The following is a 22,481-nucleotide window of genomic DNA, read 5'->3' as shown; positions in this document are numbered from 1 at the left end:
AGCCTCTCCCTTCATATTTTAAAGCACTGTGGAATCTTGAAATGAAGCATGGAATTTGAATATTTTGTCCATTCTTCCTGAACCATACATCTAGGCATCTTAAGCAAACAAACTAAAACAGAATGTTTTGATATGCCCTGTTTAGGAACTTATGGTCACAATTGTATTCACATTCTCTAATTGCATACAAAGAAAAAATCTTTTCATTTAGAAACTTAAGCCTGTAATCAATTTTCTATGAATGATTTCATTTTCCCTCCTTTTCCTTTTTCCTTTACTGAATTTTATTTGTAATTCATTACTTTCTCTTAAATTTTGCAACAAAGATTCGATTCAATATCCAGTGATTTTGCTCATTTCAGGTTTAAACCATTTCTCCCTTTGTCGGTCTACTTTTGTGGTCATTATTTCTGCAAAGTATATTTTTCCCAAGTGAAATTTTACATATAAACATTTTTCAGGAAGCTCTTTAGTCATTTTTACCAAGTGATAAATTTTACTGCATTTTTTTTTTTTTTTTTTTTTTTACTTATCAAGATACATTTTAAAGTTTTTATTTTAAGATCTTTTTTGTTTGTTTTCTTTCTTGAGATGGAGTCTCGCTCTGTCACCCAGGCTGGAGTGCAGTGGCGTGATCTCAGCTCACTGCAACCTCTGCCTCCCGGGTTCAAGTGATTCTTTTGCCTCAGCCTCCCAAGTAGCTGGGATTACAGGCACGTGGCACTACACCCGACTAATTTTTGTCTTTGCTTGTTTGTTTGTTTATTTAGTAGAGGCAGGGTTTTACCATGTTGGCCAGGCTGGTCTCAAACTCCTGACCTCAAGTGATCCACTTGCCTCAGCCTCCCAAAGTGCTGGGATTACAGGTGTGAGCTACCATGCCTGGCCAAGATCATTTTAGACAGACAAGGTTGCAAAAATAGTAGAGAGTTCCTTTGTATCCTTCACCCAGCACCCCCTTATATTAACCTCTTACATAATCATAGTACAACTGTAATGGAGAAGTCATCTACAAGGAAGTAAAAAGAGCACTGTACTATAAACTAAACTAGAAAGTTTATTCATGTTTCACTGGCTTTTCCACTGATGCTCTTTTTCTGTGCCAAGATCTAATCCAGGATTTCACTTGACAGGAGTCATTGTCTCCTTAATCTGTGACAGTTCCTCAGTTTTCCTGTCTTTCGTGACTTTGAGACTTCTGAAGGGTACTGGTCAGTTATCTTGTTGCAGTGTCCCTCCACTTGGGTTGTCTAATGTTTTCTCGCAGTGAGATTGTGTATTGTTGGGTAGGAAAACCTCCAGCGCGCTGCACTCTTCCCAGCGCCTCCTCTGTCAACATGTTTCTGGAGAGGTAAACCTGGGTCACGTGGTTAAGGTGGTGATGCCAGTTTTCCTCACTGCAAAGTTAATATTTTTCCCTTTGTTATTGACAAACATCTATTTCGGGAGAGATGCTCTGAGACTATGCAAATATCCCGCTTCTCCTTAAGTTTTCCCCAGCTAATTTTGCCACATCTGGGGACCCTGCCTGCAGCAATGATTGAAGTAGAGTTTCAGTGGTGATTTGCCATGTCTCTTATTCCTTCTACATGTATTAATTGGAATTCTGCAAGAAAGAATTGTTGGCCAGGCTGCAGTGAGCTGATGTCACCTCACTGCCCTCCAGTCTGGGCAACAGAGTGAGATCTTGCCTCAGAGAAAACAAAGAGCTGCCCCTTCCCCCGACTTAGTCACTCATTCAGTTATTTATTTATATGAATACAGACTAGAGGCTATTTGTACTTATTTTATTTATTTTTGTTATTTGGGTTTGTGATTTTAGAGCCAAAATCTCAACCCTGAAAATGGAGAGAAATTCTGAACATTATCACTCCGTAAGTTAGGACAGAAACTTATTTTGCAGACAGAAGCCAAAGGGTCTGAGGAGGACACAGACTCACTGGGAGGACTGGAGAAGCAGCCCGAAGGGGCAGAAATCCAAGGCGGTCCTAGAGCCAGGAAGCCCATAGGCAGTGTCCCTGGGCGGGACTGGCCTCAGAGGGCCTCTGCTAGTGGGGTCAGGATTTAAATCTCAGATAGTGTCTGCCTCTTGACTGAGGAGGGCGAGGACTGACGCCATTCACTTCAGCCTCTTAGCATGGGGAAGAGAGGAAGTAGATGCGAGGTAGCCAGAAACCACCCACTTTTCAGTCCCTGGAATCACACCTTCCCCTTGTCCTGTCCCCAAGAACAAAGGTCGAAGCTATGGTCTGTGCCTCCGTCTGACCGTCCACCATTCCCCAATGCAGACCAGAGCCAGTATCAGTGGATCGCTCTACCCCGCAACGTTCCCACCTGTAATCCTGATGCAGGGCAGGTGAGCCCCAAAATGGAGCTTCGACCAGGAGGGTTCTTGGCTTTGCCCAGGAAAGAATTCAAGGGCAAGCCAGAGGTAGAAGAAAACAGCTTTATGGAAGAGGCAGGGTTACAGCTTCGTGATCGCTCCTGCAGAGCAGGGCTCGCCCAGCAGAGAGGAGCAGCTCTGGGCAGTTTTGCAGTCATATTTATACCCACTTTTAATTACATGCAGATTAAGGGGAGGTTTATGCAGAAATGTCTAGGGAAGGGGTGGTAATTATTGGATTACTGCCATGGAAACGGGCAGTAACGCCCTGATATTGCCATGGCAACGGTAAACTGACGTGGCACCCTGGTGAGCCTATCTGAGGGAAAGCTGCTTTGGCCCTGACCCTGCTTTAGTTAGTACTCAATCTGGTCTGGTGTCTGAGCCCCGCCTCCTACCTCAATCCCACTCAAAGCGAGCTTGATATCCTCTTCCATTCACCACCAAGTTTGTGGAGAAAGAAAAATAGCTCCTCATGATATGATACGGAGTATTACAAAGGGCAGCGCGGCAGGGAGAGGTTGCCTGGGTCAGCATTCTGGTCCCCCGTGGCCTTGATCCCACCTCGTCACGTCCCTGGGTGAGGCCTCACCTTTTCCTCTTGAAGTGGGTATCTTGGTCTCGGTAATCTCAAGTCTCTTGAGATGCCAAAAGTCTGAAACCCCTACCCCCGTGGGCAGTTCGGAAGACCGCAGAACCGTAGTCATTTTAGATTGCATTAATAACACTTCTCCAAGCGGGGAGGCTACACTGAGCAGATTGCACGGTGATCATGACCTAGTCGATATATTTCAAGCGCGCCAGAGGCAGAGCCATCTTCAGGGATTAAGTCAAAGGAGAAGCTGAAAAAACGGGATGTGGCTAGCCCGCTAAACAAAACGAGACAGATTTCACAAAATCACAGATTCTTAATGTGAGAAGACATCTTAGAGTTGTTTGTCCCAAACCGAAGGCGCCTGCAAGTCACTCGGGGATCCTGTGAAAATGCAGATTCCCTGGTTCGGTAGGTCTGGAGTGGGGGCTGCTTTGTCCAGGGACCATATCTTGAGTCCAACCTTCACAGCACACTGGAATCGCTTTAAGAGCTTAAAAGAGATGCTTACGTCTGGACTTCTCTGTCCCCGTTCCCTCAGCCCCGGAGATTCTGTCATTTGGTCCAGGGCCAGCCTGGGCGTTTGGAGGTTAAAAAGCTCCCAGGTAATTGCAATATGCAGCGGAGTTTGAGAACCAGCGCCCTGGACCCGCGCTTCTCAAGCTACTGCGCGCACCGGCGTCCCGCTGGGGGCGCGCGGGCACCACCCCCAGAGATGCTGACTCAGCAGGTCCGGAGGGGTTGGGGTGCGCCCTGCCAATTTGCATTTCCAACCCGCGCCCAGGTGACGCTGACTCTGCTGGTGTTTGGTCTTGGAGGTCACCTAATTTTTCAGCGATGCCTCCCAGCTGGGAGGCCAAGAAGTGCCTCGCTCAAGGTCTCCCCACACCTGACCTCCAGACCCTCAATCCTGGGGCAGCTACCCCGCAAACGTTTCCAGCTGTCTCTCCTGCGCCCTGCGTTCTTTCCCCACGTCACTTGCCAGGGAGCGGCTAAACACAGCAAGACCGCGCGCTCTGCGGCTCCAGAGTGCGAATTTCAGTCGCGTGCGGCTCTGATCGCGTCGCCCCTCCCTGGCGGGGCCACGCTCAGACGCCAGGGCTGGCGCCGCGGAGAGGGCAATGTGCGCGGACTCTCCCGGGGCCCTGACTGTCCCTGAGTCCTCCCTGCGGGGGGCGTGCGCGGCCCGCCTCCCGCGGCGCCGAGCGGTCCCCCTCCTCGGCCGGGGATTGGTGCGCCTGGCGGGGCGGCGCGGGATAAAGGCGCCGGGGTTGGCCTGCGCTGGGTCTGCTGGCAGCTCCGGCTCTGGGTTCGCAGCCTCAGCGGGGTGCGCAGGAAGGTCAGTCTGGGGGTCGCCTGACATTTCCCCGAGTGGAGCAGGGAGCCGAGCCCCCTCTTGGAGTGGGGACGGGCCGCGGAGCTGATGGCTAGGGGCTGGCCGAAGTCGGGGCGAGCCCTGCACGGCGCCGCAGATTCTGCGCTCCAGGGCGCGCGCGGGTGTCCCGGCAGTGGCCGCATAGTCCCGAGGGCGGCGCGGGAGCCCGGCGGGGAGGGCCCAGGCGCAGCCCGGGTTGGCAGGGCGCGACACCCGCTCCCCTCCACTTTTGAAAAGGCTCCCCACGCTGGGAAGAGGGGCGGGCATGGCCGGCCCCGCGAAACCGGTTTATCCAGACTTTGGGAAGCCATCGCCTGCGGAGGGTAGGACCCTACACCCTGTCCACCCGCCCAGGCTGAGACCTCGCGTCCTCGTCCTGGATGCCCCATGGGCGTCCCGTCCCGGGCAGCCGCGCGCGGGAGGAGGAGACTCCCGCTCTGCAGTCAGACCTCCCTCTGAGACTCTCCCTAGCTCACATTTAGAGCTTTGGGATTTTCTCGATCCTTTCTAGCTTTCGGATCATCCCCACTTAAAGCCCAGACTTGACCAGCTCAGAGACTTAAGAGAGAAAGCGAATGTGGATTGAGCCTTTACATGGACAGCGCAGTTTGCACAGTGCTTTTCATAGATTGACTGCTTTTATTAAATGCTCTCAACAATCTATTGGGATGGCATGGTGATTGCCCCCTTTCTGAGATCGCGGCAACCTGAGATTTGGCAAGGCAAGAAGCCAGGCGCACATAGCGAGGCCGACCGCGGGTCCAGAACCCCTGGCTGGTGCGTGCTGTCCCCCTGGGGAGGGGTGCAGGCTGCCAGGAAAGGTGCCCCCTGCGTGGCCCTGGGGGTGTTTCTTCTTTGCCTTCTGTTAGGCATCTGAGCTCATCTCTTCTCTTGAGTGGGAAGAGTTGGGGTGCTGGAGGTAGAGGGTTTGGGACATGGTGGACCTACCTCTCTTGGTAGTTAATAACTGCCTGACCTTGGGCTGGTCAGTGGATTCTGAAAAAGGGGGGAAAGGCCCCAGCTTCAGGGTTGCTGTAAGGGTTAAATAAGAGTTCAGGAAAGCAGATGCTTTGCCAATGCTCCGTAGTTACAAGGCGCCTGATTTTTCCTTGGATCATTACTATTAAGAGGATGCATTGGTGATAATGATGATGTAATGAGTCAGGTTTTAAAGCCCAGACTGCCTTGCAAATGCGTCTGGTAAACGTTCTTGCTCCTTAAAGCAGAATAAGATTGGAGTGCGGGAACCCAGTGAAAATGAAGGTGAGGATGGACATAGGTATTAAGTTAGAAGTGGGGAGGGGTAGGGGGCATTGGCGCCAGGAAGTTGTCAACGGGGCAGTTATCACTGAGTTCAGAGCAGGGAAGGCCCGATGTGAGGGGCTAGGCGTGAGCACCAGCAGCGGAAATGCTCCTGCAGACCCCTGAGGCTGGAAGGAAGGAGCGGGCAGCGGGAGAGTAGTAGGTTTAAACAGGTTTGCAAATGGAAGAGGGGAGAGGACAAGGGCTGGGGTTTGGAGTTTGCCGGGTCTTTGGGGGCAACACTGATCTATGTTAGGCGAGTTTTCTGGCTCTTCAGATATATCTATATATACACACACGCACATATGCATGCAGGTCGTTTCGTGGTGCTGAACACTGTAAAACTTTTTACTATTGTAATTTTGTGATTCCTATCACGTAACATTAGATTTACCATCCTAAACATTTCTAAGCGTACAGTTCAGTAGCGTTAAGTATATTCACGTTGTTATTTAATCAATCTCCAGCACTTGTTCATCTTGCAAAACTGAAACTGTGCGCTCATTAAACACTAATTTCTCTGCCTCTACCCCAGCCCTTGGCAACCAGCCACCTTTCTACTTTGTTTCTATGATTTTTTGAGTACTTTAAATAATGCACATCAGTGGAGTCATACAGTGTTTGTCCTTCGGTGACTGATTTATTTCACTTAGCCTGATGACTTCGAGCTTCAGCCATGTTGTAGCAAGTGTCAGAATTCCCTCCTTTTTTAAGACTGAAAAACTTCTGTTGTATGTGTAGACCTTATTTTCTTTATCCATTCATCTGTTGGAGGCTGGATATCTTAGTTTCACGCTTAATTGCTAAAGACATTACTTAATACATCTGTTACTGTCTCCATACCTAAGAATAATTACAGACAGAAATGTTGGGAGATCTCATGACAGCAAGAACACGGAGGAAAACTGATGCTGCATATCTAGTTGTCTTCGGTATTATGGGTGGAAGTTTCCTTAATAGCTAAAAAATATCTCTCTTTAGAGCAATCACAGTTGAATTAAGTCCCCCCGCCCCGCCCCCACTGCCACACCCCCAAGAAACTGAGGTAACTTTTTTTTTCCCCAGAGAATAGGGTCATTTGATTTTTGAGATGTAAACCTGTGATGGTTTCCCCTTCCTGTCTGCCTCTTAGACACAGCATTGAGTACGAACATGCATCACAACTTCCTAGGAGAGGCAATTATATGGTCTCTGGCACCTAAACCTAACATGTCCACAGCCAAACTCACTTGACTTCTGTCTTCTCACCTGATCTGCTTCTCCAGAAAGCCCATTCTTGCAGCGGCCCCAATTAGAGACCTTCATATTCTTGACACCTTCACCACCCACCCATGTGCAAGCAATCACTGGAGTCATCTGGGCTGTAGTCTGTGTCTCTATCGCCCCCTCATTTCCCGATGCCGCTGCTGTGTGACTGCTGCTGTTAATGCAGATAAGTGGATATGCAGGGGGCATGGAAGAAGTTGTGACCTTCCATGACCACCTCAGAGAGGCCCAGGTTGGGAAAGTGCTTCATTATTTGTGGAGGAGAGTATGTTAACCTTTTCCTCTTTATCCTTGCAAATAAAGTAAACAAGGTGCTTGGGACAGAAAGTTCATGGGCTCTCATTTGATCTTTAGGTAGGAGGGACTGAAAATCATCTTTGACTTTCTCTATATAAATTTAATATCTAGCTTGGCAAAGAAAGTTTTACTTTAGAGCAGCTGTTCTCAAATTGTAATCTGGGGAACTGTGGAGGGTCTCTGAAACCTCCCGTAGGGTCCATGAGGTCAAAACTATTTTTTAAAAGAATACTAAGATGTTATTTACCTTTTTCATTCGTTCTCTCACAAGTGTGCGGTGAGTTTCCCAGAGATTACATGACTTGCAAAGAGCTTTGCCTGTGATGACTAATGGAATTTGTGCTTGTGTATTCTGCTGTTTCTCAGATCTTCTAAGGTGTTAGGGTTAGGATAAAAATATCTGCATTTTCAGAGATGAACTCAATTTGCACTTAGTATTTCTACCGTGCACTTACTGGCTATCTTTACTTATACCTGTTGTATCTGTGACCTAATTTTCTATTAATAAGTTACTAATTTGAAATCCCAGAGTTTTCTGTGCCTATGTGAAAAAACAACAAAAAGTACACTCTGTAGTCTTGATTGGAAAGCCTTTCTAAAATTTCAAATGGCATAAAATGATTTTTGAATGTAATAATATTTTATTCTAAAATAAAAGGATATTTAGATATTTTTCTATTTAAGGATAGATTCTTGGCTTAAAAGGGGGATATTAGAAAACTTGATTTTTCAGCTTACAGCTGCACCACCTATTGCCTAAAATGCTGAAAAAAATGAAATGAATATATCAGAGTATTCCTGATTCATGGAACGGAGGAATTTACTCCAGAGAAATGAGCAAAACTAAGGCAAGGTGAAAGATTTCCTGAGCTTTATAGCTGTTAGTAATTGGTCTTATGTGTCTTATGCCACAGAACCATTTTCAACAGTATTATGGTGCCAGTAGCATTATTTTGAGACCAACCATTCCGAGTCCTCTAAAGAAAAATGAACGGAATCGCTTAAGTGTGGATATAATGAGCTTTTTAAAAGTCAGAGATTTTTGTCATGGCTTCTCAAACTAAAAACGACAAAGTTGAAGCGTAAAGCAGGATAAATTATCAAGTTGCATTGGTTGCAGAAACACATGATAAAGCCTTGTTTAGATGAAAAAGCATTGAACGAGCTCATAGCACTTCAGTTTTCCAATGATACAGTAATCTGCCAAATTAAAGATTTAGCTGAAACACGAAGACCCAGTTAGTATATTGACTGTAGAAGTGTATTTCTGCCTCACAAATGGAAGAAAGACTAGAGGTGCCATTTTGCTTGTATTCTTCTGGTATCAGCACCAAACCAATCAATACCTTTTTAGATAATCTTTTTATTGTAATATGTAATAGCAATATACAATCCTTTATCTTTACAATAGACAGTAGCTTTTTAGTGAATGCTTGGTGGCAAACATGAGTAGTGCCAAGATATTCAAAGTTGAATAACTTTTTTGAATTTTATGATTCATTCTGGAACAAGTGCATTGAACTTGCATTGATGATGCCAGAGCAATGCTGGGTAAAACTCCTGGTGCCTTTGTGCAAATCAAGGCAGTTGGTACCAAGCTGTTCTAGTCGTCACTGTATTTTTTACTGCCCTATGCTTTCAATAAAAAATGAGAGAAAATTGACAGTTTTACTTAAGAATGTCCTGATGAAACAGTAAAAATGACTGTCCGGATTAAATCCTGACTTCTGAGTATGCATCTCTTGGATATGCTGTATAGTGGAGGGAAGTGCCTATAAAGCCCACTATGACATGTTTCAAAGTGTCATGGTTGTCTTCAGCTGAAGCAGCGTGTGATTGAATTGTGAGCTGAACTGGCCACTTTTCTTCATAGAAAACCATTTTTGCTTGACAGGCTGACAAACAATGAGTATTCATACTTGGATAATTGCCGGACATATTCTAAAACATGAAGGAAGTGAGCCTGTCACTTCAAGGAAACAACTAACAGTGTTTCTTGCCAATTAATTTGTATTTACCACCATGAACTTGACAGCTTCCCCATACTTAGGAATTTTCTGACGAGATCAGTGGTGATATTAACTAGTAGGACTTTTTAATATCATATAGTGAAGTGTGTTAATATTTGGACAATGCACATAACGTACTGAATCAATATTTTCCAAAAGGCTAATGCATGAAGGTACAAAGTTATGCAGGGCTAAAAGATCCATTTAAAGCAGTGCCAGCCCATGGGCTGTCAGGAGTCAGACTGCACAGCAGGAGGTGAGCGGCAGTGATTGAGTGAATGAATAAAGCTTCACCTGTATGTACAGCTGCTCCCCATTGCTCGCCTGAGCTCTGCCTCCTGTCAGATCAGCTGCAGCATTAGAGTCTCATAGAAGCACAAATCCTATTGTGAACTGCACATGCCAGGGATCTAGGTTGCACACTCCTTATGAGAATCTAATGCCTGATAATCTGTTACTAGATGGGACCATCTAGTTGCAGGAAAACAACCTCAGGGCTCCCACTGATTCTAGATTATGGTGAGTTGTATAATTATTTTATTATATATTACAATGCAATAATAATAGAAATAAAGTGCACAATAAATGGAATGTGCTTGAATCATCCCGAAACCACCCCCCTTCCTCCCAGTCTATGGAAAATTGTCTTCCACAAAACTGGTCCCTGGTGCTAAAAAGGTTGGGGACCACTGGTTTAAAGCATTAAGTTAAGTTTTAATGTAGCAAAGTACAAAGAGTTCATTGATAAGCTTTCAGATTCCGCATCACAACTAACCTTTAAGAAGACCGATGCATTGAGTTTTGGAGTGGTAGCAAAGATGAACTTCCAGAATTATTTGAAAAAATGAATAAAATACCATTTCCTCTTTTCACTGCTTTGATGTGTTTGGATTTTTTTTCAATTAGAGAAACAAATTGCAGAAGCAGATATGAAAATCCAGGGTTTTTTTGTATGTTTTTTTTTAATCAAAGAGAAGTATAAAGTTTAAAATAATGGCACTCCTTCCACTGAATATTTTTTGTATTGGAAAACAGGTGTTTTTTTTTTTTTTTGAGATGTAACCTTGCTCTACCAGGCAGGAGTGGAGTGCAGAGGCACCATCTCGGCTCACTGCAACCTCCACATCCCCGGTTCAAGCAATTCTTCTATCTCAGGCTCCTGAAAATATAGTTATTTTAATGATGTTTATGTTAACGTATTTATTGTTTTTAAATGAATTAATAAAGATGTTAAACATTTATTTGTTTTGCTTTCTAACACTAAACATTAATAGATACAACCAACATAAACAGTAACGTTTTGGAGTTCTCCATTTTTAAGAGTATAAAGGAGTTATATGTATAGACCATAATTTTTTGATCCATAGACCAAATATATAGACCATAATATACAGACTCTATTTTTTTGGTCTTTATATAGATATGAAACGTAGATATGAAACATAGATATATATAAAGACCAAAAAATTAGAGAACTTCTGCCTTAAGAGTATTAAGTTTAACTTGGCAGGAGCAACAAGAAAATCTACATGCCTTGGTGGGTTGGAGGGTTTTAAAATTATTTTTGTTTATAATATCTATGTATTAAAGTGATTCTGTAATAGAGGCAGTATTGCTGCGCGGTGGTTAAGAACTAGGTTTTCTAGGGGAGTGGTGCTTGTGGTAGTACCATTGAGCACGCACCAGCTTGTGGTATATAAACAGCAAAAAATGTTAGCTACTAATAATAGTGAATTAAGAAGAACCAACTCCGCTACGAACTGTCCATGTTGTTGAACTGAACTCCACATTCATTTAACAATTTGTTGGGTGCCTCCTTCATGCTTTCCCTTTGTGGAGAAAGCGATGAATACAGTTGTACCTGTTTTATATCTTCAGGGTTTGCTCTTCCCCTGCAGCTCCCGTCTTTTCCATTTTTAAATTAAAAAAACCCTTTTTAACTGTGACTGTTCGTTATTTTGCTTTCGGGAATTGGAATTGTCTTTCAGTCTCGAATATTCTGGGAAATGTTGTCTCTGGGCTTCCTCAATATCCCTTTGCACTTGCTGAAATAAGTGACTTTAAGAATCCAAGTTCTTACCTGGTTTCAGGTGTCAGCAGTGGCTACACTTAGCATTCCTCTAAGGTCTGCTTGAGGAAAAGCTGAGGCCTTTCCCGTAATGTGGTCCGTCCTGGACACCTGCCTCATCACTTTGGGCCTGTGCAGTGAAAGCAGAGATGTGCCCACAGTGAGAAGGTTCTCTTCTGCTCACTTATTTGAGAACATTAGCCGGGGTGAAGGGCCTCGGGTGTCTTCTAGATGCTGGACACCTGGTGGGTCCAGTCACTGACCCAGAGAAGCCACCAGGCAGCTTCTACCTGTCTTGTTTTGGAGTACTAAAGAGCAAAACCTTCATGACCCAGAAAGGTATGAAAAGGTATGTGTTTTGAAAAGACATTATTTTCCTTTTGTTTCCTGTAATTTGGGTTTTGGTATGATTAGGGATTGGAAGAAAGCTGCTGCTACTTCTGGCATTTAACTTGGAATCACTGTCTTAAATCTACTTGAGGCACTGAGTACCTTCCTATGAGTTTATATCTTACAGGAAATGTCTCTAACTGTGGTTTACTTTTTCTCCCTTTATAATGCAAAATAGAAGATGCTTGAGGGGATGGGACACCTGAGTTGGCTTTGAAGCTCACCTGCTTTTTCTGTTGGAAGAGATCTTCCTCTTCCAGCGGGTGAGAAAGTAGAGGCCACAGGTCAGTGTGTAGTGTGTGATAGGCCAGCCGGTAGGGAGGCTGGGGGGTTTGCTGTTAGAACCAGCAAAGCAAGCTGGGCAGCTGCTCTCAAGACATGCCTGCCTGGGTGTTGGGGACAGGTTGAGGAACATGGCAGTCTCAAGCCATATGTGACTGGACCGTCTTGACCTCTGAGGCCAGGGCTGATTTCATGGTCAGCTGGTACTAAAGCTGATGAGGAGGAGGAGCTAGACTAAATTAAATTATGTGATCTCTGAAACAATAAGAAAATGGCTTTTCTACGTGACCCTTTCTACAGAGATGATGGAAAAACAAAAATCCTTCCCAGCTTACTAAATAATGCTACGGGCCTTTTTATCTTAACCCTCTGCTTTTCTAGGCTGGTTCATTGTAACATGTGAGTGTTAATGCAAGATTTATAGGGCACTGTATTTAATATTTAATCTGGGACCCATTTGTATCCTCAGATGTTGTGTGGACAAGTTGATAACAGTTGTAGTCAAGACTTAAAGCCTTTGCTAGGATCCACCGACTGTCTCTGTGGTGTGCAGGTTCTCCGTGCAGTCACCGCCTCTGTTGCATTAGATCCCAGCTGGCGTCAGCATTGTGCGGTGTCAGTTCTGAATCTCAGTTCGGCCTTTGTTTGGCTGGACTTTGTGTGAGCAACACTTTATCCCTTTATCACAGGGCCTGGCTCACGGGAGGCCCTTGACTGGCTTCCTATCGGCGAACTCAGCAGTCTCTTTAGTTCGATTCCTGAATCTAAAAGCGTAGCTTTGCTCATTCGCTGACAATCTTAGTGTTCATTTCAGTTGAAGAGTTCATTTCGAAGAGCTGGAGGGATAAAAGGTCACATCACTAACTCTGCTCCTTTTTTCTCACAAGGTATTTGAAAAGAAAATGCTGTTCATTCGGATGCTGAGGCGAGTGGGGCAGAGCCCAGCCTGTGGCTGTTGGACACCTGTCCTGCCGGTCCGCTTTCTGGGCATCTCCCCTCGGCAAATTCCAGCAGATGCTAACTTCCACTCTGCGTCTTTCTCTGACACAGACCATCCGCGAGTCTTAATTACAGGTTAGTTTTTCTTTTCTTTTTTCTACTTCCATGGCTTGATTCTTTCCTGTGCCGTGTGTCTGTGCCTTTGTTTTGAGAACGTGTAATGTGCCATCCGAACCATACTGCCTGCCTCTGTAGCCGATAATGCAGCAAAAACAGGCTTGGCCTGATGGCAGAATCTGGATTTACTGTCTGTACTAAGAAAAGGATTTCAGAATGATGTATTTTATAATACAAAGTGTTAAATTAGAGCAGCTGCTCTTGTTGATCAGACACTGCCTTTTTCACCATTGGCTTTTTTGTTTGTTTGGTTTTTAGAATTTTGCAAATCCAAATCCTTATTTCATCACTGTTCCCAGCACTTGGTTTTCCCTGCCATAACTTTTATTGTTGTTCGAAGGAATCTAGGAACCTGGGGGCCAAAAGCTGCTCTGGAACTTGGTTCCCTTCCATATTAGGATCAGTCTGGGGAGTGAAGGCTAGTGCACAGGAAGGTGCCGGGGCTAGAACATTGATTCTGGTGTTAGGCACGCTGTTCCTTGGCCAGACTCCTGAACCTAAACTCAGAGTCATTCATCCCAAACTGTTATTGCACATTTGCGTGTTGGAAATAGAGAAGGTAAGTTAGCATCTGGCCAAGGGACTTGTTGCCGCAGCACTCACTGTTGCCCTTGAGCTCATCGTTGCCAGTGACTCGCTCCCTGAACCTCCTCACCTCAAGTATGTTTGGCCCCTGATTTTGTATCGTTCTCACTCCAGACTTTACTCTGTCACTTCCAGCCAGCCCAAGCCTACCTCCAGTTTGATGGACATGTTTTACTTCTTTCTCTTTCTTGCCAGGCTTTCTTCCCTTGGTTTTACAGCATTATCCTTCTCATTTTCGTGTGCGCGCGTGCATGTGGGGCGTGTGCCCTTTTACTGCCTTCTCCACTTCTGATGCTGAAATAAGTTTCAAGCTTAGTAGATTTCCCTCTGTGCCTTTCTTCAGATTCACCCATCGTGTTGTCTGAGTGTTTTATTCCCTCTCGCCTCCACTAATGATGCATCTTTCAGGGTGTCCTGGTTTTATTCCCAAGTTAACAAATGCTTACAGGAAGTCCCACTTTTATATCTTCCTGCCTCATCAGTTTCTCTCAAATGAAATGGACTGTTGTCCTTTCCTGAATGTGCTCCTAGCCCACTGGCCTCCTGTTTCTGTCAATGGCATGTTGAATCCTTCAAACTGGAAGCTATACTATTCATTTTAACTTTCTCAGTGGCGCCTTGTTGATTCAGTTGTCTGTCCCTTTTCCAAATGACTTCTTGGTTTCTCCCTGCCTCTTTGCCCTTTCATATCCCAGTCCACTTCTAATGGAGGATGGGATTCTGCCTCATCCCACCAGAGGTGGATAGGAATCTGTTCATACTGGTTTTGAATGATTTTGTCACCCATAGCAGACAAGCTTCAAAGTTCATCAAAATAATGAAGGCCAGGATTGAGTTCCTGCCCCAAGAAATTCCAGACCTGTGCCTGGCTTTCATGAGATTTTCCTCTTCTTACGCCCTTGCTTCTCCTCTTTCTCAGAACCACTCCATGCTGGTGAGAGTGCTGTCTCTGAAACCAATATTACCTGTATTGGTCTCTGTCCTAGCCTGGGGGAGATTATTGCATTTCTAAGTGCTGTACCACGTTCCTGGGAAGATAGGAAGTAAGCAGCAGTTATATCAGCTCAACCTAGGACTTACATAGTTAGCTAAGACTGAAAACTAGTCTCACTCAGTTATTACGTTCTGGAAATAATACTGGTTAGATTTGCATTAAAGCTTCACTTTTTTTTTCTTCTTCATCTAGGGGGTCTTGGCCAGCTGGGAGTGGGGCTTGCTAATCTTTTGAGGTAAGAGCCCTAAAAACTTGAAATTTAAAATCTGAGTTCTTAAGTATATGGAGCTCATCTGTGATGCCTTTTAAACGTCTTTTCTCTCCTCTTGCTCCTTACCATTGTTAAGATATATCTAAATAACTGCTATATATATAGATATATATAGATATTTATACATCTATATATAAATTATATGTATAATTGTGTGTATGTATATATATATATATCTTTTTTTTTTTTTTTTTTTTGAGATGGAGCCTCGCTCTGTCACCCAGGCTGAAGTGCAGTGGTGCAATTCTGGCTCCCTGTAACCTCCACCTCCTGGGTTCAAGTGATTCTCCTGCCTCAGCCTCCTGAGTAACTGGGACTACAGGCACCCACCACCACGCCTGGCTAATTTTTTGTGTTTTTGGTAGAGACGGGCTCTTGCTATGTTGCCCAGGCTGGTCTTCTAACTCCTGGCCTCAAGTGATCTGCCCACCTCACCTCCCCAAAGTGCTGGGATTACAGATGTGAGCTACCGTGCCCAGCCTAAAATACATTTTATTTTGCCTCTGAATATCACAGACTTGTCACAGGCCCTTGACTCAACATCTCCAGACTGGTTCTTTGCTCTCTCTCTCTCTCTCTTTTCCAAACTTAGGCAGTGAGACACACTTTTCCCAGCGAATCACTTTGACTTTTAGTTGTTTGGGAACCAAGGGAAGTACAGGTGCAAACTGGAAGGGAAGAGTGTGGGATTTGGAGAGAATGGGATAAGAGAATAAGAAGAGAGAGAGAAGATAAGAAGAATGATGAGGAAGAGGTAAAAACTCTCAGGGGTAATAGGAAGAAACTGGTGACAAGCGTAGGGTTACAGTCAGGCGAGAGGAGAAACAGAAGACAGAGCTGTGGGCAGGGAAATAGAGGCCTGAGTGTGAGAGAGACAAGAACAGAAGGTGTATGAATTGAGGATGAAGAGGAAGTAGAGATTTGAGGCTGGCAGAAAATTACCGTTCTTATTTTGTAAGACTTTTCACAGGACTCGTTGCATCCTAGATGTTGCCAACTTGTGTGTGTTGATTTTCCCTTTAGGAAACGATTCGGAAAGGACAATGTGATTTTGTCTGACATCAGGAAGCCCCCCGATCATGTCTTTCACAGTGGTAAGAGATCCATAGGTCTTGCTTTTATTTTTATCTCTAATTTTCAAAGCACAAAGAGGTGGCTCATGAAATCGGTGCGTGCAACAGCTCCTAGCTGAATTTATGACTCAGATAAGTTATTGAGGCACTGGTATTTCACTTAAAAATAAGTATTTTTAATGCTGCTGCTCATTCAGGTGATAAAAGAGCAGAAGAGTTCTTTTGATCTTGAAGTTTTTGGAATAATATATTTTGATGTTATTTGAAATAAAAACTTTGTTTCCTGTCTTGTTGTGTTTTAACTTATTGACTTGGAGAGAATACAAACAAAAATCAAGTTCTGTACTGAAGAAAAGGAATTTTAGAAATTTGGAAAAATAAATCCTGATGTTACAGTGTAGAATTGCTCTTAAAGTACTACACACATACACACACACACACACACACACATACCCCAAAAAATCAAGCTCTTCTAGTCAGGTTTTTTACTGCTTCAAAAATGTTTTTATGACTAGGCATGGTGGCTCACACCTGTAATCCCAACAATTTGGGAGGCTGAGGTGGGAGGATCACTTGAGTCCAGGAGTTCAAGACTAGCCTGGGCAATATAGTGAGACCCTGTCTCCACAAGAAATAAAAAATTAGCTTGGCATGGTGGCACATGCCTGCAGTCCTAGCTACTTGGGAGGACCGCTTGAGCCCAGGAGATAGAGGCTGCAGTGAGCCATGATTGCATCACTGCATTCCAGCCTGAGCGACAGAGCAAGACTGTCCCTGCTGCCCCAGAAATATGGTTTTGTAATGCCCCCTAGTCTTTCCTGGTTCAGCATCAGCCTTTTGCTGCTCACCATGGGGGAAGAGTGACAGTTTGCTGTAAGTGGGGAAAATTGGCACAGAACAAAATCAACTTTACCTCTGTGTAATTAAGTATGATAAACTCATGATTTGTGGCTCTTCTATACCAAGGTGGTGGTGGTGTTTAATTAGTCCGTTTCTCTATTCCTTTTCAAATGTGCACCTTGGAAGCAGAGTGAAGCCACTCTGCAAACAGGGCTGGGAGGAACAGCACCCACTCTGGAGCCGATGCCTAGCTGCAACCCCAATTCCTCCACTTGTTCTCTGATCCTGGCAAGTTGCTTAACCTCTCTGTGCCTGTTTCCTCCTCAGTAAAATGTGTTTACCTCCAAGGCTGTATGGGAAAGAAATGTACATAAAGTCCTTAGAACAGGGCCTGGCCCAGGCAGGTCCTATAGGAGCGTTTGCTGTCCTTACCTGGGGGCTGACTGTGACTTGTGATTCTTCCATAAGAAAAATGCTGCCTAGTGCCCAGCTGGCTTGGTTACCGCATGGCTACCAATGAAATTCACAAGTCAACGGGGGAAAGGGGAAATGTCCATGTAGTTCACAACCCTTTTCACATTCGTGGTTTCAATTTATGTTCCTTGCAGGTCCGTTCATTTATTCTGATATCTTGGATTACAAGAATCTTCGGGAGATTGTGGTAAACAACCGCATCACCTGGCTCTTTCATTACAGCGCTTTGCTCAGCGCCATTGGAGAAGCAAATGTTTCCTTGGCGAGAGCAGTGAATATAACTGGTAAGCATCTGGCTCTGGCTGGATGTGATTTGCCAGTTTTTCCAGTTCTTTAAGAAGAGATGTTTTCAGATTCTGATAGTGTCTGTTCATTTCAGGCCTGCATAACATCCTGGATGTCGCTGCAGAACACAATCTGCGATTGTTTGTGCCTAGCACGATCGGGGCCTTTGGACCCACCTCTCCGCGGAACCCAACCCCCGATCTCTGTATTCAGAGACCCAGGACCATCTACGGGGTGTCCAAGGTCCACGCGGAGCTCATGGGAGAAGTAAGTATCACTCAGCGAGATTGCTGAATGTGCCCCGGCTGGCACGATTTGCTGTTTGCTTTCTCATTCTTTTTGCCTCCAAGGCCTGGTGATTCATCCCTGGAGGACCTTTCCCTCTTTTTGGATCTCAGCCCCAGAGTCGCTTACTTAACTCACTGGGTTTGTCATGTGGCAGGTGTCTCCAGCTCCTGAAACCTCCTCAGCCGTGTGGGAACACTCAGCACTCCCTGGGTGCCCCGTGCACGGCCCCTATCTCTTCATTTGCTGCTTGTCTTACTTGTACCCCACCATTCTTTCTGGCTCCCAGTATTGGTAGCCATTGGTAGTAACTCTAAAACCTACAGAAAACTTCAAACATCTTGGGTTTTTTTGTTTTTTGTTTGTTTGTTTGTTTGTTTTTTGAGACAGAGTCTTGCTCTGTTGCCCAGGCTGGAGTGTGGTGGCGTGATCTCAGCTCATAGCAGCCTCTGCCTCCTGGGTTCAAGGGATTCTCATGCCTCAGCCTCCGAAGTAGCTGGGATTATAGGCACGTGCCACCACGCCCCGCTAAATTTTATATTTTTAGTAGAGGCAGTGGTTTGCCATGTTGGCCAGGCTGGTCTCAAACTTCTGACCTCAAGTGATCCACCCACTTCAGCATCCCAAAGTGCTGGGATTATAGGCATGAACTACTGCAAAATACTCTTTATCTTTATACTCTAGTAGATTTGAGTTGCTGCCTGCTCCTCCAGCTCGGTCATAGCCACGGCCCTCTCATCTACTGTTCTCTCCTCTGCTTTTCCCCGTGCCATGTGTGGGAACGTACTCAGGCTGAATCGTTTAGGATGATAATCAGTGGCACCTTTCCAAAGAGAGGCTGGAAAGCCCTACTGTAGGCTAATGTGTTATTTACAGCATTGATGTATCACCAAAAAGTTGACTTTTTTTTTAAAGATAAAAACTTAGGAGTCTTTATTTTCTTTAGGAGTATTTAAATATAACTGCATGGAATGAGATTTCAGAAAAGCAGATTGTTTTGCATCTATCTGATTTAAAACATCTGTGTTTGAATATGTTTTCTCTTTTTCATAGTATTATCATTACCGGTATGGGTTAGATTTCCGATGCCTGAGATATCCTGGAATCATTTCAGCTGACTCCCAGCCTGGAGGAGGAACAACTGGTTAAGTGTTTTCTATTTCTTACATCTCTTGTATGTTAGATAGGCTTTCTAGCCAGGTGCGGAGGCTCATGCCTATAATTCCAGCACTTTGGGAAGCTGAGGCAGGAGGATCACTCTAGCCAGAGACCAGCCTGGACAACACAGTGGGATCTTGTCTCTATGAAAAATAAACAAAAATTAGCCAGGCATGATGGCCCACACCTGTAGTCCCATCTACCGGGGAACCTGAGGCAGGAGGGTCTCTTGAGCCCAGAAGGCCAAGGCTGCAGTGAGCTGAGATCATGCCACTGCACTCCAGCCTGGGTGACAGAGTGAGACCCTGTTTCAAAAATAAAAAACAACAAAAACCACCAAAAAAAAAAAAAATAGACTGATTGCTAGGAGGAGTTGTCTTTGTGGTAAATGAATGTGCTATCTTTTTAGCTGTATGGCGACCAGAGTTTCTGTGTTGTCTCTCGATGTGCATTTTAAAAGCACAGTGAACCCAACTGGCTTACACTCACTAAGGGTAGCACATGCCAGCGTTGTCGGTCCAGCTCGGGATTGGCCACCCACAGTGCCAGAATAAAACGTAATATTCAAGAACAAATCTGTGACTCAGTGTAGGAAGACCCCCAGTAAGCAACAGCCTCTTGTTTCTTAACGCGCAGAGAGAGCCCTATTCAAATAGACTGTAGGCATTGTGTATGTGAAAGGAACGTAAGGATGATGATTATTTTGGACTCAAACACTCGTTCTTTCATAAATCCCACGTCGGGTATCCTTTCCACATCCGTGGTCCTGAGAATGGATATAGAAGATACTTGACCACATCAGAGAGATTTGGAAGGAGGTCTTACAAAGCTTCTGCTTTTTAATATGGTGCTTCTCCAAGTGTGGTCTGGGGAGCTCCGGGCATCCTCAAGACACTTTCAAGGGGTCTTGAGGGTCAAAACTCTTATCGATATGGAGACGTTACTGGCCTTTTTCACTCTCCTTTCACAAATGCATCGTGGAGTTTTCCAGAGGTGGTGTGGCTTGTAAGATAAGAACGGACTGGATACAGAAGCAGATGGGGGCTCCAGCAGACCCCTATCAAGCCAGACCCTAAAGAGACTTTTAGAATGTACCACAGACCATCCTTCTCAGTACCTTTTGTTTGTTTAGAAAATATACTCTTTTTCGTATAAAATGTTACACATATTAATATGTGATAGGCTTATTGTCATTTTAAAAGGTAATATTCTAAACAATTCTCAGTTAACTCTGTTACAGTAAATATTGATATAACCCACATTAGTCAGATTTCTTTGGGAGTTCTCAATTCTTGTTTTTTTTTTTTTTGAGATGGAGTCTCGTTCTGTCCCCCAGGCTGGAGTGCAGTGGCGCCATCTCAGCTCACTGCACTCTCCTGTCTCCTGGGTTCGAGTGATTCTCATGCCTCAGTCTCCCAAGTAGCAGGGATTACAGATGTGTGCCATCACACCTGCCTAATTTTTGTATTTTTAGTAGAGATGGGGTTTCACTATGTTGGACAGGCTGGTCTTGAACTCCTGATCTCAGACAATTTACCTGCCTCGGCCTCCCAAAGTGCTGGGACTACAGGTGTGAGTCACTGAGCTTGACTGGAGTTCTTAAATTTTAAGAATCCGTTATAAAAAGGCTCTGAGACTAGAACATTTGAGAACTGCTGCCTCAATCCAAGAGGCTCATTCATTGTTTTGTTATAACCCACACATGGGATTCCCTTTCAGACTATGCAGTCCAGATTTTTCATGATGCCGCAAAGCATGGCAAATTCGAGTGCAACCTGGAAGCCCGCACAAGGCTGCCCATGATGTACATTGACGACTGCCTCAGGGCCACCCTGGAGGTCATGGAGGCCCCGGCCGAGTCCCTCTCCATGAGGACCTACAATGTCAGCGCCATGAGCTTCACACCCGAGGAGCTGGCCCAGGAGGTCCTCAAGCACGTACCGGAATTCCAGATCACATACAACGTGGATGCCGTTCGGCAGGCCATAGGTTCGTACCCGCTGGCAAAGGCCTTCACTGTGAGTCCCTGGAGGACGTAAACCTTGGAAGGATAAGGACAGCATAGATCTTTCCCAAGCGTCCAGATACCTTTTGGAGAAGGAGCCTAGCCCAAAGAAATTGTTGAGCCCAAGCCAGCAGAAGCTTTGATTTTGGGGAATGATTTCTAAAGTGGGTGAAATCATTCCATTCCAAATAAACAACTTGTTAGCCTTTCATCTTGTTTACAGTTTAAACATAAAGCAAGGAAAAATAGAAGCAATAGAAGTAGTATGAAAACAGCCCCAGGTCTTCAAATACTGTAAATTTGCCAATTTGTGGGTGGAAGCACCTCTTTGAGTATAAAACTTCTTATGAAGTTGTGTGAGATTTTAATAATGTGTGAAAATTCACAGTGCCTGACAAAAGACGGGTTAATAGTCTTTGGCCCTAAGAGGGTGACTGTGCATAATAGCGGTTCTGCTTTACTCAAAGGAATTTCCTGTTTTATACTTTGTACTGTAGACCTTTATATAAAATGGTCAAGACCTTTTTGCAAATCCACAACCTGAATAACTTAAGCTACTCTTGCGTATCTTTTCCTAGCGGATAGTTGGCCGATGAAATTTGATGACAGCAATGCTCGGAAGGACTGGGGGTGGAAACATGATTTTGATCTTCCAGAGTTGGTGACTACCATGTTGAACTTCCATGGTTCTGAAACCAGAGTTGCCCAAGCCAACTGAAAGAATCTGAAAGAGGAGCTCCTGTGTCCTGGTCCACTGTCAAAGGAGAACTGTCACGACTCCAAGGTTATAGACTCCAAGGAGCCTACATTATTTGGAACTGACTAATTGGACTAAATTTTGGCAGCTCATATTGAACTGCTAGACAAAGAATGGAGTTTAACATTTAAGCATTTTCAGAATGTTGTAGGTATGGTGGGGGGACTTCTCAGTTTTTGGTGTTTGCCTGAACTTGTCTAAACACATTCCACAGAATAAGGCTTAAGTCATCATTAGTTTCCATTTCCTTAATTAGGATGAAGTGACCATTTCTGGGACGAAGGGAGTGTGTGACATTTGTATTTAATTAAATTCAATTTAAATATTCCTCCTAAGACTCGATTATTCTCTTGACTAGAGACCAAAGATTACATTTTAAGGACTTTCGAAGAGGTACTCCTGATTTAAAAGTATTCTTTACTATCCCAGCAGAACGTAAACCGTGTTTGGTGTATTCATCCCATATCCGTCAACGTTCAAGATATTTTGACACTGCTTCAAAAATGATCACTTCTAGTTTTTCTGTAAGATGCTAGATCTGTGGGAAATGAAGAGTTTAAAGATGATGTAGCCAGCGAAGGGTAGCCCCTCTCTTATTTTGATTGCCCTCCTGTTAGTGAACTAAGTGTAATTCCCAGGAACGTAATTCCCTGACTTGGCAACGTCAGCATCTA

General features: G+C 44.6%; 2 protein-coding genes across 4 annotated transcripts; one reads left to right on the top strand and one right to left on the bottom strand.

Moving 5' to 3' along the window:
- Positions 1–282: 282 nt before the first annotated feature.
- Positions 283–6,022, bottom strand: LOC144330683 (uncharacterized). Its single transcript, XM_077942981.1, has 3 exons — positions 5,896–6,022; positions 1,652–5,010; positions 283–641 (listed from the first exon to the last, which is right to left on the bottom strand). Exon 2 carries the CDS (start codon positions 4,615–4,617, stop codon positions 3,895–3,897), a length of 723 nt encoding a protein of 240 aa, XP_077799107.1. The 5' UTR covers positions 4,618–5,010; positions 5,896–6,022; the 3' UTR covers positions 283–641; positions 1,652–3,894.
- TDH (L-threonine dehydrogenase) lies at positions 4,040–22,135 on the top strand. Of its 3 annotated transcripts, none has more exons than XM_015144756.3 (9): positions 4,040–4,314; positions 12,852–13,038; positions 14,852–14,894; positions 15,954–16,024; positions 17,452–17,601; positions 17,697–17,869; positions 18,941–19,031; positions 20,765–21,034; positions 21,629–22,135. In XM_015144756.3, the coding sequence occupies exons 2-9, from the start codon at positions 12,867–12,869 to the stop codon at positions 21,766–21,768; spliced, it is 1,110 nt and encodes a 369-aa protein (XP_015000242.1). In that variant the 5' UTR covers positions 4,040–4,314; positions 12,852–12,866; the 3' UTR covers positions 21,769–22,135. The 3 variants fall into 3 exon arrangements, with proteins under 3 accessions (XP_015000242.1, XP_077799106.1, XP_077799105.1); XM_077942979.1 differs by lacking the exon at positions 4,040–4,314 and adding an exon at positions 11,313–11,641; XM_077942980.1 differs by lacking the exon at positions 17,452–17,601 and having other exon boundaries at positions 4,122–4,314.
- Positions 22,136–22,481: the final 346 nt, after the last annotated feature.

The sequence above is a fragment of the Macaca mulatta genome, chromosome 8 (assembly GCF_049350105.2).
Source record: "Macaca mulatta isolate MMU2019108-1 chromosome 8, T2T-MMU8v2.0, whole genome shotgun sequence".
Lineage (NCBI taxonomy): Eukaryota > Metazoa > Chordata > Mammalia > Primates > Cercopithecidae > Macaca > Macaca mulatta.
This window is presented reverse-complemented; position numbering and strand designations above follow the sequence as displayed.

Bases quoted from the DNA above. Each gene is read 5' to 3' on its own strand.
- TDH (XM_015144756.3), top strand. From the start codon at position 12,867: ATGCTGTTCATTCGGATGCTGAGGCGAGTGGGGCAGAGCCCAGCCTGT. The intron at 13,039-14,851 runs GTTAGTTTTTCT...TTCTTCATCTAG, and splicing joins TCCGCGAGTCTTAATTACAG to GGGGTCTTGGCCAGCTGGGA. The intron at 17,870-18,940 runs GTAAGTATCACT...TCTTTTTCATAG, and splicing joins ACGCGGAGCTCATGGGAGAA to TATTATCATTACCGGTATGG.
- LOC144330683 (XM_077942981.1), bottom strand. From the start codon at position 4,617: ATGCCCGCCCCTCTTCCCAGCGTGGGGAGCCTTTTCAAAAGTGGAGGG.